The 15,990-nt window shown below is 38.7% G+C and overlaps 1 protein-coding gene across 3 annotated transcripts in view; it reads right to left on the bottom strand.

Moving 5' to 3' along the window:
- LOC126388280 (seizure protein 6 homolog) overlaps nt 1–15,990 on the bottom strand; it is a 116,945-nt gene that overhangs the window by 55,295 nt on the left and 45,660 nt on the right. For all 3 annotated transcript variants that reach the window (XM_050041307.1, XM_050041308.1, XM_050041306.1), the window contains exons 2-3: nt 1,831–2,562; nt 1,241–1,362 (exon numbers count right to left, since the gene is read on the bottom strand). In XM_050041307.1, coding sequence (XP_049897264.1) covers nt 1,241–1,362; nt 1,831–2,562 — 854 coding nt within the window. The remainder of the gene's footprint in view (nt 1–1,240; nt 1,363–1,830; nt 2,563–15,990) is intronic.

Here is a 15,990-nt window from a genome sequence, read left to right as displayed (position 1 = left end):
TGGTTGAATTAGTTGTCAAACCATCACGGTTAGGTTTAGGCAACAAAACTGCTTAAGTTTAGAAAACACATCATGTGATGGGTTTAAAAAAAAGTACGCAACATGACATAAACACACCACTTGAGTGATATCAGTGTGCTGACTGTGCATAAATTAGCCCCATCAACTGTGGTCTCCTGGCAGAATGTTAGATTTTCTTTGACCCATCCACCTGACCTTCCTCCCACCCCTCATGGGTTTACTCACTCTTAATACTTCATCAGTTGCTCTCAGTGTCAAGTATTGCTGCTGATGGGGTTACATTGCATATAGTTAAAAGCTTGGTGCATCTCATTAAGACCCTTAAAGCTGCTTTCAGCATCAATATTACATGCCCAGGGGCGGGACAAAGCAGCAGTATATGACGCACTGGGAATAAGAACGGGCTGGTTAAAACAGCACTGACATCTGATTTCACACTGAACTCAAACAGCGGAGTCCTGGGTGAAATTCTGTTTGTTTGACCCATCCACCACCCCTCCTGTCCACCCTATAAAGAGTTTCTCATTCTTTATACTATTGCCAACAGTCCCCAGAGTTTTCCTCTCTGGGGATAGAGGTTGGTGTGAAAAAATGGGCCCTTGGAAAGCTGTGCTCAGCTTCAAGGTTTGGCTTCTCAAATAACCACACTGTCCATAGCCAATATATGATCTTTGACAGAGGTTGTGTTATGCTTTGCACTGGTTTATTTAATCATTTAGTTATTTATTCAGTAGCAGTAGTTGTGCTATGCCTCTCTAACCATAGAGTTTTGCTAAATTTTACTTGGTTGTAAAGAATTTTCAACGTAGTTTAGAAATGGGAAACACAAAACGAATCCCCAACAATTATTGCGTGACACATGCATAAAAAATAAGTAGGTCTGAATTTCATGATTTGAAGGTCAAAATACCTCAAAAACCTGGCTAAAATTGGTTGTAAAGTCAGTTTATCAGACGTCTAGATTACATGTTACTGTTGTTTCAACAGCATTCTATTAAGGGTGTTTCATTTTTGGAATAAATTCCTCAAATACAGTCCATAATATGTGAAACAGTATCTGTAATGCAGACATCTCATCAGCTTTCACATTGCAACCACATTTTGCCCACTGATGGATTTAAGATACAGTTTTGAACTTTACCACTTTAACAGAAGCTGCATCGTGTAGTTAAAAAAATGCTGATAAGGGACAACATCATAGTCAACCTTTAGCACTGACCTGAATCTCAATGCCATACCCCAGGTAGACCGTGACCAAGTAGTTACACTCCACTCCAGAGTCAAGTTGCTGCAGGATTTCGATGTTACCCTCAGGGTCAGTGAAATTCAGGCTGCATGGCTCTGTGGGAGACAGTAAAAAGACAAGTGATTCCCTTTTTCCCGGACCACTGATCTTTCTGACAGCCCACCTGTGTCACCGTGGCCCCCGCAACCCTCTAACTTTCTCTGCAGATTTCCTCTCTGACACTGCTCATCTGGGCCGTCAGCGCTCTGTGGCCAGTGGAAAGGACAGGCAGGACACATCAGGGAAAATCAGATTGTTTCTGACACATGAGCGACTCTGTTATTCCTGGTGGAGAGATGAATAGCGGTGTGCAGCATGCCAAATGAACAGCAGTGATGCTGATGACCTGGTGCTTAATTTTCCTGTCCTCTGGGATGGATGTGTTAAACCTTAAGGGGAAGGTAGTCTCAATTTTGAATTTCCGTCGGGGAAAAAGTTATTTGGATGTTATTTATTTCACAAAGTCATTTGAATGTTCTGCTCAGTGCATTTTTGAAAGTCAAAGAAAACACGGACATGCTTACCTGCTGTTTGCATGGTGGTGATGGTGGTGATAACAGTGGTGGACGTGGTGGTACCTTCTTCTCTGAAGGTCAGGTTGGGGAGTGGATGATCAGGGCTTGATTTGTTCTTCGGTGCTGTCTCCCGAGCTTCCCCTTTCTCCATCCTCATTGAGGAGGGTGCAAGGGTTGCCTCTACAGGAGAAGTACTCCAACTTTGAGGCCGACTTCTCCGCGATGATAAGGAGGCCACTGGGTTCTCACTGAATGAACCTCTATTATTTGGTGTCACTTGAGTGGTAAGGGAGTCTGTTGTGGGCTCTATCTTATCCGCCCCCTGTGTCTTAGTGGACTTCTTTTGAGGGAAAGACATGGGTGGCCTCGGTGTCGTGGGAGAAAATGTGGTCAGTGGGGAGGTGGCAGCCGCGGTGGCAGTAGTGGCAATGTCTGAGAAGGCTGGGGCATCCTCATGGGGCACCAGCTGAGTGACAGGGTCTCCTGAATCTGAGGCAGAGCCTGGAATGGTGGAATATGCTGCCACAGAGCCATCCCTACGGAAAAAGTGCTGGTCTCCCTGGAAATCCCTTGTAAGTAGGTGCTCATGAAGCAGCAGGCCCTTGAGGACAGGCTGGTGGTTGGGGATGTTCATAGGTGAGACAGTGGTGATAGAGTGGACTTCGCTCTCTGTGTCTTGTGTTGACGAGTCCCTGTCTGGGCCCAGTGTCCTCTTAATGATGCCGTTGCTTTCCTTCGGAGCTAAAAAAAAAAAGAGAGAGAGCGGGTGTGTTAAGCTAAATATTACAGGCCAGCAGCTACAGAAGCAACATACAGTGCACAAGAGCAGTACGTCTTTTTGACAGTTTCATTATAGAATCATCAAGACTGCCAGACTATAATCTACTAAAATTATGCCTAATGAGGTGAGAGGCTGTCCTCTTGTATAATTCTTCCACACACGTTTCCTTGCTATTTAAATCAGTTCATTATGCTTGTGTGTGTGTGTATGTGTGTGTGTATGTGGCTTTGGGGGAAGAGAGTGGTGGCATAGTAAGTATAATCCCTTACACTATCCATTATAGAAGCTTAAATAATAGGAAAAAAATAGTCTAACGGGTTGACATATATAGGTCACCACAAGTACGTACAGCACACATGGTATGATAGTATCCTAAGATCACATACAGTTTATTTTCAAGGGCATCTTCAGTATTAAAATCAAATATTTGACATTCTATATGATACATTTCACTGAACTACCGTAAAGAACATTCTTTTCAGATTTTAAGATGCAGCTGTGACTAATACTGACAGTGGTGAATAGCAGCTTGCAGAAAGTCAGTTTTATTATCAAAGGCGAATTCCACAATCATACACCGCAGGCGGTGAAATCTAAGAGTGGAGAAACACTAAGCAGAAATATTCTAGTTACTTGCGAGATAAAAGGTTTAAAAGCACATATTTTTCTATGGCGTTCTTCTGTAGGCTTATATTCTTATTCTCTCTCCTTTTCTTTCTTTTTTTTTTCTCGACCCTTCACAAACACACACCACTCAAACACAGCGCTGGCATTGTTTAAATTCCCACAGGACAAAGCACTCAGCTAGCAAATAGTCAGTAAACCACACACAGAAAGTCTACATGTGATACATTATTGCAAGTCACACCAGATATTTGCTGACACGAGTTTAAACATGGAACTTGTACATGACAGTTTACAATGTGAAAGCCAAAACAAAAGATGTTCTCTTCAGGGACGCTGCTGTTTTGACAGTGACACAGCTAATCAATTTAAAAGACAGACTGAGCTCCAGTTTCAATCAAATAGCCGGAGAGACAGTTAGAGTTTAGTAACAAAATAATATCAGTCAATAAAAACTCAGACAGTGGCATGCATGTCATACTTAACTAAATAATAATTTTAAAAAAATAATAAAGTCATACCATCAGTGAGAATAAAGACTGAGGGGATTAAAGCTGCACATCACCTACCCTTGTCCTTGTGACAACTGTGTAACAGGCTTTAATTACCTCATAAAATCATTAAGAGCCACAAAAGAATGTGCTTCAGGTGAGTAAAGTTCTGGTTTCAGCTCCTCAGTTACAGAAAGTGTAAGTGAGGAGCCAAAAGTCATGTATTTCTGTGAGAAAGTGATCTCACAGAAATACATGACTTGACTGTGAACTCTTAACACTGCATTATGTGGTGGCTGCACAATTGGGTTTAGGCACCAAAACTACTTTGTTAGGTTTAGAAAAAGATAGTGTTTTCGGTTCAAATAATTACGTTTGTTATGTATGAGGTGTAAGTCCATTCTTAATTGACACGTGCATTACTTAACACGACGTTACTGCAGTTGTTCCAATACAAATAACAGTGTCAGAAATCCCTCCTATACTGCTTAAAATGCTCGAGTCTATGCACCAATTCGATACAACTTCTTTTATTAATTAACTTCAAACTAGCTGCAACTAGCTTTAAAACAATAGCCTATGCAGCAAGTTGCGCTGTGCAGTCATTGACCACTGTTTTAGAGCAGTGAAGAATTGATTTCTGGTAAATAGTGTAATGTTAGTTGTTGTCAGAAAATGTCAGCAATGTATGTGGCAATCATTCTCTGTGTGTATTTGTTCATGTTTTACAAAGGGTTTAACCTGAGCCACACCATGCTGGAACGCTACTCTGTATCAGACAATTCGCAAGTCCAGTATCAGAATCAGTATCAGGAAGGAAAAAATGATATCAGAACATCTCTAAAAGTTACTATGTAAAGGACGTAGGAAGTATTTTAAGTTAAAAAAGATCCAACATTCACCTTTAGTTTTACACGGGACACAAACACCAGTCTCCTGGGCCAAAGTCCGGTGTCTATTTTATTCATCCACCACCCTGACCTTCACCCTACATGAACCCTCTCACTCTTTATACTATCTACATTAACCACCACCCATTCCATTATGTCATTGAAAGAGGGAATTCTTGTGTCCACCACATCAAATGATCCTAATTGATTTTACATTGGCACTGTTTCTTTGGTACTGTCATATAATTTTAGCACATTACATGCCACCACTATGTAATGCAGTGTTAAGAGGTCGTGGTCGTCGCATGTACCTCTGTGAGGCCGGGTTGATTTTCAACATCAGCATATCTTTTAACAGCTCATGAAGAACAGAGCGGCCAATCGGTTTAAGCAGCGTAAGAGTTTTTGTTGCCAAAATGATTGCACAGTGAGTCCAAAAGTGCCATATTTATCCCATTATCTGCTACATTTTCCTCCCATCAGTAGTTTGGAGAAAATCTAATGAATTAATGATTCCCACCACTCCAAATCCTCCAGACAGTGTAAATGTTAGCAAAGACGAATGCCTTTGTATGTCCTTAGTGGCTTCGACAGGAAAGCTATCCTAAAATGATCAAATGTTCTCTGGCTGGCTGCAAGTTATACAAACTCAGAATGACAACAAGGATTTATGTGGAAAGAGTTTTCATCAGGTTTTGAAACTCTAGTGCTGACTGGCTGTTTTAAGGTGGGCGTGTGTGTGTGTTGGCAGGATTTGTTTCTGTGTTGTTAAGATAGGGGTAGGACTACAGTGCTGGGCATTAAAAATTAAACATCTTTGGCAACTGCCATCTTTACAGCACAGTGAGATGAGCTGACTAAAGATACTACAGCTGACTGTGTATTTCAGCATCATCTAAATTCATCTCCACATAAAACAACTCTGTGTGTTTTTTGTATGGCATATCTAAGATAAATATCGAAAAACACTGAGGGAGTTCATATAATCCTCTTATGCCTCTACGTACACGTGTCGACATGAAACAATGCCGTCTGCTTTGACACCTTAATTAGCTTGCATTCACTTGTCCTAATGAGGCAGAAAAGCTGCCAGCATACTTTTCATGCTTATTGATGAAAGGATGTTGTTGACACAGGCAGCAGAAGAGTGAGATATCATCACGGTGAGTGCTTCTATAAGCTGCAGTGCTCCAAAAGGATGAATGCTGGAAGCTAAAACAGATGCAAGATTTTTTTGACAATGGCCTTTTAGAGGTCAGCTGCATGGAAATATAATTTACATTTTACAGTTTTTCACAACTGCTGACAACCATTTACACTTAAAGGAAGAGTGAGTTAAGATTTAAGAAGATTTAGTGGCATCTAGTGGTGAGGACTGCAGATTGCAACCAGCTGAAACTTCTACCGATTAGAATTCCTTCAGTGTTTGTTGTTTAGGAGGTTTTTAAGGGGAGATGAATTATCCACAGAGGTCTCTCTCTCTACTAAAGAAATGGACTCAGTGATTTAAACCGCTGAACACCCTGAATAAAGCTCTTTCCTTTTACAAATCACTGTTTATTCTACGCTGTTCAGCACACAGCACGCTCACCTTTTCCTCTGATGTCTGAATGTGTGCTTAACTTATTTCTGATTCAGATGTTCAGGAGGTTTTTACCAGGAGCCAAATTGTCCGCAGAGGTCTCCTTTTCTCCAAATCAAATGGATGTGATCTTTTAAACCAGTGAAAACACAGAATAAAGCAGTTTCACGATACAATTCAGTGTTCCTCCAATGCCAATGTCATGTCAGAGACGGCTGCTAGCCTATCACCTGCTAATGTGTGTTCAACATTTTTCCTCCGTTAACTTAAGATCTAAATGTTTTCTGCTCAAAACCACACTTAGTTCATAACTTAAACACTATCTCCACATTCCATTACTTTACATAACAAATGCAAAAAAATAATCATATCCTCAAAAGCCTCTTTTTTTGCTACTACTCAGAATAATCTTATTAATCATAATACAGCAATATTCAAACTCTAGCACGTTTTCTATCCAAGAGAAACATAAAGTCGATCATAGCACAACAACTTACAAACATACTAACAGTTGACAGCATTGCAAAACTGCATTTCTTCTCATGTTTTAGTTCTACCTGCATCCTTTCCTTTCACCACTCTTTGGTTTTGGTTGAGTGTTGAATGTGTGCATTTAAAAGTGAATGAGTCATCTCTGCAGAATATAGAAAAAAAAACAGAAACTGCAGTAAAAGCTTTATTAATAGTATACATGGCCTTTAACTTTGAATGTGTAAAAAGAAATGGCGCAAAAGGAATAAAAAGAAAATGCATAGAGTCCTGGTCCAGCTACTCCTCTGACTCATCCTCTTTTTCCCCCTCGTCCAAACATTATTTTTTCTCTCTCTGCTTCTCTGTGTTGTTTTGTATCCACATTGAACAACATCAATCCAAATCATTTGCTTTATACTTAAGATGTCCATATAATTGAAGGAACTTTAACAACTTACAATAAATCAGCTGTGTCTCAAAGTTTCAATGATCTGGCCTTATACTAAATCTGAGGACATTAGGTTTTCTTTTCTGGCATACTGTCTGAGAGCCTCTCTAAATAAGACAAGAAAATCCATAATTTTGGTATTGGAGTTGTATGTGAAGAAAATTCAAGCATTTTAGAACTTGCTAATTAACTGCATATTCTGTGAAAACAACGGCAAGTAAAATGGATGAAACAAAATTTTCAAATGCTTTTAAGGCAAATTTGTTTGCAAGAATTTCAACATTTACACACAAACATTTCCCCATAAATGTTTGTGTGTAAATGTTGAAATTCTTATCAGATTTCTACAAAAATCATCTTGTTTGAGTTTTGTTGTCTATTTGTGTTTATTGTCTATTTACATACACACTACTTACATGTTTAATCCTTATGTGATCAGTTCTCAACCTCTAATTCAATTACAAAGCTTGAATATTCTACAGCTGTCTGGCTCATTTGGACTGTATTGATTACAAGCAGCAGTTGCTTTTCCTGCAAATAAAACAAATGCTTAAATCTGCTTTGCAGGAGGCAAATGTTCACCCTGGAAAACTGACTTTGACTTCATTGATTCTATAAGAATTCCCATGACAGGAAACTTACATTTAGGTTTTAAATGAGAAATGGTTTCTGAATTAATGTGAAAATGAACTGCACCTCAGGAGAAGCTCTGCACCGCTCGTAAAACTTGGAAAGTAGTAGTTGTAAGCCACTGTAACATTTTGCTGATGCAGAGTGGTTTTACCAGCATCCAGCGCACTAATAAAAGTTTGATCGGGCTATTCAAGAGGAAGAGTAAACAATTTTGTTACAAAGCCTCTCCCAGGCTGACAGAATTGACACATGGTTTTACATTATACTGGCAGACGCGACAACACCACATTTATCTTTCTTGGCGACAGAAGCAATTCAAAGACCTTTTGATGTTCTGAGATGGAGGAGAAACATTTCCTTGTAGCCTTATTCTGTCACAACAAGAGCAGCGAAAGCTCCGCTATAAAGGCAAACTAAGCATATTTGACATGTCTCACAACCAGCAAGAATAAAGAGTGTAAAGGGAGGTCTTCATGAATGATTGAAGTTTATAAGGCTGCCCCTCCTTCCCCCCATAACTGCAAAGTATACAGGAATCTCAGACATCAGACATACAGTATGGTAAAGATGGGGGATTATGCTTTTGACAAGACTGTCATTGCTGCATCAAACCAGTAACTGAGACCTGCCTCTTATTTTCTAATCTTTATCTCTCTCTCTCTCTCTCTCTCTCTCTCTCTCTCAATCTCTATCTGTCTTGGTCAGCTGTTGACCATCCAGTTGCCGTCCTTCAGTCAGAATATCGAGTGAAAGTGGAGAGTGAGAATGAAGAACTGGGTTAAACCAGAGTTTCTCATACACAGATCAATACAGGATCAATGTGTACAGGTTGGAGACCTCACTGTGGTGATTACAGAGGAGCGAGTGCTGCTACCAAACTGCTCTCATTTCTGAACCTTAATTGGGTGTTTACAGATGAGGTTTCACAGAATAGAGCTGAAAACTCAATTTGAAATGTAATTTGTTGAGTATGAGCTTAATGTAAAGCAATACATACAAAACAGGAAATAACCACTTACACAGTCTCATTTTCATGCAAGTCACCTTCATTAGTTGCAAACATAAGGGAAATTGCGATCAGTGATGACTAATCTTTTCTGTACATTATGTGAAATGTTTTACATTTGGGTGGCTAAAAACATAGATGAACAGATGAAATCTGAAATAAAGATTCAACTGTAAAATTCTATTTTTACACTAATGTAAGCATGACATCTTAAAAATGCAATGAGGCTGGTAAAATGTGTAGTAGTCATTCGAAAAACTAATAATAATGCAATAGTAGAGCATGCCAATCAAATTAGATTATTTCAAAATGTAAATTTGCATTTGTCAAGATTTACAACACATTTTTGAATTACTTTTTTTTTTTTTTTTAAATATAGTGTCTTGTCAGGGGCTGCAACAGGAGCAGCATCAACCCGTGGTGAAATCTGATTGGTCAACCCTGCTGCAGTCTAGATCCTGAACATGGCAATCAATGAATCAGTCAAACTTCAGCTGTATAGCACCCTTTGTACAGGTAAGTGGAGTTTAAAGAGCTTTATAGATGACTGGTAAGGTGATAGTAAAAGTATGAATATAAACAGTTAAACAGTTTGCAACTGACGGCTGAAATACATGGGGCATGGAAATGGCTTAACATGTCTGCCACAGTATGTCCACAGCAAAATGCATCCACAATCATCAATCACCATTATAATCAACTGAGATACCACACTGAGCACAGAAGCACCAAAGGCACCATGCTGCTCAATGCTGTTTTTTACGCTAATTTCACATGGCTATTTTTTTCCTCCACACGCAGCTCCATGACCCTCCAACAGGTAAAAACAATATACAACTGTGTAAAAAACGTGTACAATCTCTTAAAAATTACTAATAGAATAGAAATAGAATAAATGAAATACAATGAAATTGCGGGGGGTACTTCTAAGGTGCAGACAAGTACAGATAATTAGCGCTCGGCATTTATGCAACATTAAAATATTAACATGTGACAAACTTGTGGGTGTTCTTGCATTTCACATTAAAATAAATCAGTTAAATCAACGCATCCTGTCGTTAAAACAATCTAGTTAATTAATTCAGTATCAGTCAATATAGCCTGCACATCCAGCAAGACCCTGCACAACCAACAGAATTATCACTTGGCAAAAGTCAATACACACACAGTGAAGCTGGCAGCAATCACGCTACAGAAATGCTGCGTAGCAGGTAAATACCCCACTCTGCCCTGCCTAGGTGACACATCACGTCTGTTGCCCAGTATTTCAGCTCAAAACACACACCAAAAATAAAAAAAAATATCAAAATTTGGTAAGAAAAGTAGATCTAAAAGCAAAAAATACAGAAAGAAGTCAATAGATAGATAATAGATAATGGAGAATGCAACACTGTAAAACGGGCAGGCATTTAACTTGTCATTGCCTACATAATTAACAATGACAAACCAAACAAGTAAAATAACCGTTGACAGTGTTGAGAGGGTTACTTTTAAAATGCAATTGGTTACAGATTACCAGTTACCCTGTTAAAAATGTAATATTTAATGTAACTATTTAATTACTTCAAAGCTATGTAACTTATTACAGTGTATTATGTTTTGATTACAGTTCTTGTGATTGTTTTAAACTGGGCGATAAAGCTGTAAAATGTCCAAAAAGATACGAAGCTACAGAATGAATATTAAATTCTACATATAAACTTTTTACCGAAAATAATATATTCAGATGTAACCCCTTTGTAATCACGAACATTTTGATCAGTACCTTTACTTTAATTACATGTTTTTTCTTCATTAAATGTAACTAGTTACTCCCACCGATTCATCATTAATGCACTGTACATCAGCAATACTGGTCCAAAAACTACCAGTAGGTCAGGTGCACTTTGTTGATTGACACAAGTCATTAGCACACACATAAACTCAGCCACTCACTCATTCATTTGCTGTCATTAATTTCTCCTATCTCCTATCGAATGTGACCTGCAATATATTGATTCTGTGTGGTGCTACTTCTAACATGCTGAGCTGAAAGGTCAAATCCGGCCTGTGTTAAGTGTTAGACAGCCAATAATTCCCATACATTTCACTCTGGACAAACAGGCAGACCACTGGCTTATATACAGCAAGAATAGCTAGATGTATTTCATGTTGTTATCAAAGATGAACAAACATTTCTTTAGCAACACACTATAATGTAATGCAAACACTGAAATCATGTTCATTTGATTTGTTATCCAGCCACGTGTTACTCTCAAATTGACAAAAATTACAACCTTTACCAGACTCTGCTTCTCTATATAGAAACACAGGCGGGTCCAGTTCTCACCTGTTTCCATCCATAGTTAGAAAATCACACCCCTACTGCCAGCCAATTTAAATTTATTGTGCTTGAAGGACTCCAATCAGGTGTAGATATATTATGCTGGCATAACCAGGCTACTGTCAGAACAAAGTGATCTTGATGTGCTCTGTCAGGTCCACAGAAGAGGTGTAATGCTCTTATATTTAACCCTTCACACACCAGCAAGTTGCATCAAGTCACAAGCAATGGATACAATCACAAAGGGATGATGTAATAATGTAAGATGTAATAACATGAAATTAAATATCGCTTATACCTCAGTTAAACTTAATTTACTGCAGCAGATCCAGCAGCTAAAAGTAGAAGCCATGCTGCTCACTTAGGAGATTACGTGTGTTACTGCATAACATCACACCACACTGAAGCTGGTTAATTACTTCAGTCCTAATTCATAAATTAAAGGTGGTAATTACCATGACAGAATGAGATTACTGTTATCTTATTCTGAGCAGTGTCACAAATACAATAAAATAACATTTATTGTCCTTGGGGAAATTTACTAAGTGGAATGTTCTTCTGTTTGCACATTTAGTAGAGCACATTTAGAACATGTCAGGAGGTCTCAGAGGAAGCTGGAAGTATTAAGAGTGTGGAAAATGTTCACTTGTTCCTAACAAAACTAGTTGTGTCCTTACGCCCCATCACATCCAACCAGTGTCGGCATAAAAAAAAAAAAAAAAAAAAAAAGGCATTGTAAGTTTTTGCAAAACACAGCGATGTTAAATTTGTGCATCGTTATGTATTGCATATGTTGAAACTTTACATTTCAACAATGCTGTGGGAGGTTTGGGCAACAAAAACACTTGGTTATGGTTAGGAAAAGATCATGTTTTGGCTTAAAATTCCTGGTTTTGGGAGCAAAAAAAAATTGCTGGAAAAACAGCAATGTCTCTATAAATAGCAATCACTTTTCATGGCACGTTGGCAGGAAATGCAGGTATGATTTAGCAAAGAAATGATTGTTTTTCGTGGCACAATCCCCACTGAAAAAACAGCAATGGGTTCCCAAAAACAGCCAGTTTTATTATTTGTTGGTCTCAAACATTGGTCTGCAGTGGTTGGCATCTTGAACCTTACCATGGTGATGTGTAAATGTACCATATAAGAGGTTTGCAGAAATGTGCAACAGCAACATTTTCTTCTGGGGCTGGTTATTATTACCAGATTTCTGGTTACTGATGCAGTAATATCAGACTTGACAGTATGAAATTATGGAAACAAACCTGGACAGTACAGTAAAACTAGTCTGCATGTATTGAGGTCAAGAGTTGAGTTGATTTTGGTGGAAATGAAAACAATTCTGTACAGGGCACTCTGCCACATTAATGTTTAAAAAGGTGTACTCTAATCTTTCAAAGATATCTTGCTGGATAAAGTATGAATAAACAGGATGTTATGCCACTAATACATGACGTGCTGCCTTTTGGTTCCTCACAGAGGTTTATATTTTTTCTTTAAATCTTTATTTATCTTGCTATTTACCTTTTATTTTATTCTGAATTATGTGCATAGTAACAGCACTTTTCAATTGTCTTGTGTTTTCATTGGGTTTATGTTTTCATGTTTTTGTGTTTTTATGCTGTCTTGCTGTCAAAATAAAATTAATAAAAAAATCCCCTTGTGGGACAAGTAGATCTGAAGTCAACTGAATGTCTCAACAGCTCATTTGTTTTTCTCTACATAATGAAAGCGTTAGAAAGGCAAATACGGTTTGCAGATGACTTCTAAAATGATAAAGCATGCTTGCAGGGCTATGGCTCATCTCTACTGACTGGATTATAATAAAGAGTGTCTGGCCGTCCTGATTATGTGCGAGTGGAGGTACAAGCTCGTGCTTTGCCCTGATATTCCATGGATCCATGGCAACCTCTAAGTCGACACTGACTAAGATGACAGAGTGAGCAATCATGGGGGAATCCTCCTCAAGATGGCAACACACAGCCTCCTCTCTTCAGTTGCATATCAATGGAGTCATCAGTGAACACTCAGTGCATGGAGAGAGCACTAATAAGATGGGACAAGCTACACTTGAGGCAGGCTGCTGATTGACATCAATCTCCTTATATCCAGGGGCTTTATTTCCTTATTATTACGGAGAGCCACTAGACAAGCAAATCAATAAGCAGCTTCCGCTGGGCTCAGATACGAGGCCTTCAGATCACTCCACATGACTCCTTTTAGGGTCGTCATTGGAGCTTTGCACTTGTAAATTCATTCTAACACAAGGGGAACATTTCCTAGTAGTGACATTTGCAATTCCAGCATTATGTGCACATTCTACTTGTTTGTGTGACGCCATAAAGGAAGACTACAGGAAATAATGGGGCGAAAATGATAAATGATTCCATTAGTTAACTTAATGAATTGATCATTTAATTTGGTTTGTGGCTGTGACAAGTGCATGGAAGTGGAAATAAAAAACAAAAAAAGGTAGCAGGAAGAAAATGAAGAAAATTAAATTAAGGGAGCACTGGCTGGAAGAGTAAAAAAAAACAAAAGGTCACAAATCAAACAGTGATTTTCAGTCTTAGACCAGAATAGTGCATCCACGACTGTGCAGAGATTCCAATTTCTGAGCATCAAATTTCCCCTTTACTCTCTGTCTGTGTTTTGAGTCGTGAGGATAACGGCATATTGAAATGAAACACAATCTTATCCTCCATCTGCCCTTTGACTTCATTGAGCGGAACCATAACTTTTCCCTTTCATTTATTACGGCCTGTCTGTGTTTCGGTTCATTGAGCATTGTCCTTCAGACAGGCTTTAAACAAACTCTGTGTTAATGGTGCTAGGAAGCTCGTAAGACCTGACCTTTAAGCTGGAGCAGAACAAAAACAGAGCGACCCAGCCCCGCTATTTGCATGAAATCTACTGTAAAGCTCTCGAGCTGGAGGGGGTAAATGGACCAACCTCAAACAAATCTGAACTCTATAGTGAAAGGTTAAATGTGGCTTAATTGTCTGTAATTATTTCTTATAATCTGTCATTTTGTTAGCTGAATCAATTTGCATTTCACATGCCACATTTTTATGTTCTTCTGTGCATTTTTTTTGCTTTTCACTTTTTTTTTCCTAGGAATAAATGAGTGCATGTCTTGCTGTACAAATGCCTGGTATTAAAATCACATCATTTTCTGTAATCATGGCAGAATCTGTCTTATATAGAAGCCGGGTGCTTGTTGTATTTCAATTTACCAATGTGCTGCATCCTAGAAAATACTGGGAGGAATGTCTCTTTTCACACTTCATTTCCTCCCATTAGAGTAATTTATCTTTTCATTTTCTTCTCATTTACTCCATGGTGGAGTCAATTAAGAACAGAGCTGTGGGTGAAAAAAGACATACAACTTTGGAATCCGTAGTGGATTACTATGTTGTGAGAAATTTATAAAATGTGTTTTAACAGTCCTTGCGAAGTAGTGGAAGTTCAAAACTACAACTTGGCTCTCTTTTGGCAGCATCCTGTATAACTGGGATATCATAAGATCCCAGGTGTATAGTATTGCAATTATATAACACATCAGTATATAGATAAAAATAAAAAGCCATGCTTTCCTTAAGAATACTCTTTGAGGGTGCAGGTTGTATATCTTGCTCTCCTACTTCAGGGACTGGTCTTTATATATGAGGGGAAAGGGGGTGGTGCAAAACAGGGGAGGCATGTCAATTATATTTTAAAGCACTGGGGAGGGACTTCTGTTTGTGTAAATTAGTCTTGCTAGGGGGAATGACATACAGTCTTAAATGGCTGTAATTTGTATCTAGCTTAAATACCACCCCAACTCTAAAACCCACCAAATTTCCAACAGTACTCAAACACATCAGGAAAGGTGAGCAAATCTAAGCTTAGAATATTGATATGTCATCAATATCACTTTATTCTACATGGCTCATTTAAAATTTTGTCAAGAATAAAGCATTTGCACTAACCGTATCCTGTGAAAAACATTAAATACTACCCTCCTGCATGAATGACAATACTTTTATTATGCACATGTTGCTAATGTCAGCTGTGTGAGCACTTCGATGCATGCATGGCTTTCTTAGGAAGGAAGGGTGGCTGTTATGCATATATATATATATATATATATATATACACAGTCACTCAGAGAGGCTCTTGGAAAAACATTTATAAGTTCTTCAGGGAGGGTCAAGATAAAAAACAAAACTCAAACCCTCAATTCCCAGCCATCCCCCTCCTCTGATAAGTAAAGAACAGTCCCCTAGTCATTTCATTAGTGGTGAATTTAAAAGCTACTTGATTGATGTCATGCTCTCCGCCCCTCTTCAAATCACTCCCCAGCTCCATAGCAATTCCATCAGCTAAAGGAAAATACCACTAAGGGACAATGCAGGTGATTTTCAACCTTATCTGTGTACTTGCCATAGACTGACATGCCTATGTACGTCATTACACTTGTCAATACTATTTATCTCATGGGGGAGCTCCTGATGTAACACTGAATCAGTCACAGACTATACACAGAAGCAAGACTTATTGCATTCTTTATCAGACAGCAAAGACCATCTGGAACGAGGAAAATTGAAGCGCCAGCAAGATACATTGAGGGCCGTTGCCTTTGTTTTCTTTTTTTTCTCCATGTTTTGCTTTAAGCAACAAGTACAGTGCTCGTATGTTCATGTAATATAAAGCTAACTTGAAAGGAGCTGAGTATGTTCAATGGTTTGTGCAAGCATAGCAGTATTTGGCCATAGAGACGAGGTTAAAAGTGGGTCAGGTGGGCTTGCTTGGCACCCTGCTATTTTCACTGCTGTTTAAGTCGCCTTTTAATGCAGCACAATGGAAGAAAAAGAGCCAAAGAACGACAGAAGAAAAGCTCATTGAATATAAATACAAACAGACTGTTATTTTGAATAG

Source organism: Epinephelus moara, chromosome 3 (assembly GCF_006386435.1).
Source record: "Epinephelus moara isolate mb chromosome 3, YSFRI_EMoa_1.0, whole genome shotgun sequence".
Lineage (NCBI taxonomy): Eukaryota > Metazoa > Chordata > Actinopteri > Perciformes > Serranidae > Epinephelus > Epinephelus moara.
This window is presented reverse-complemented; position numbering and strand designations above follow the sequence as displayed.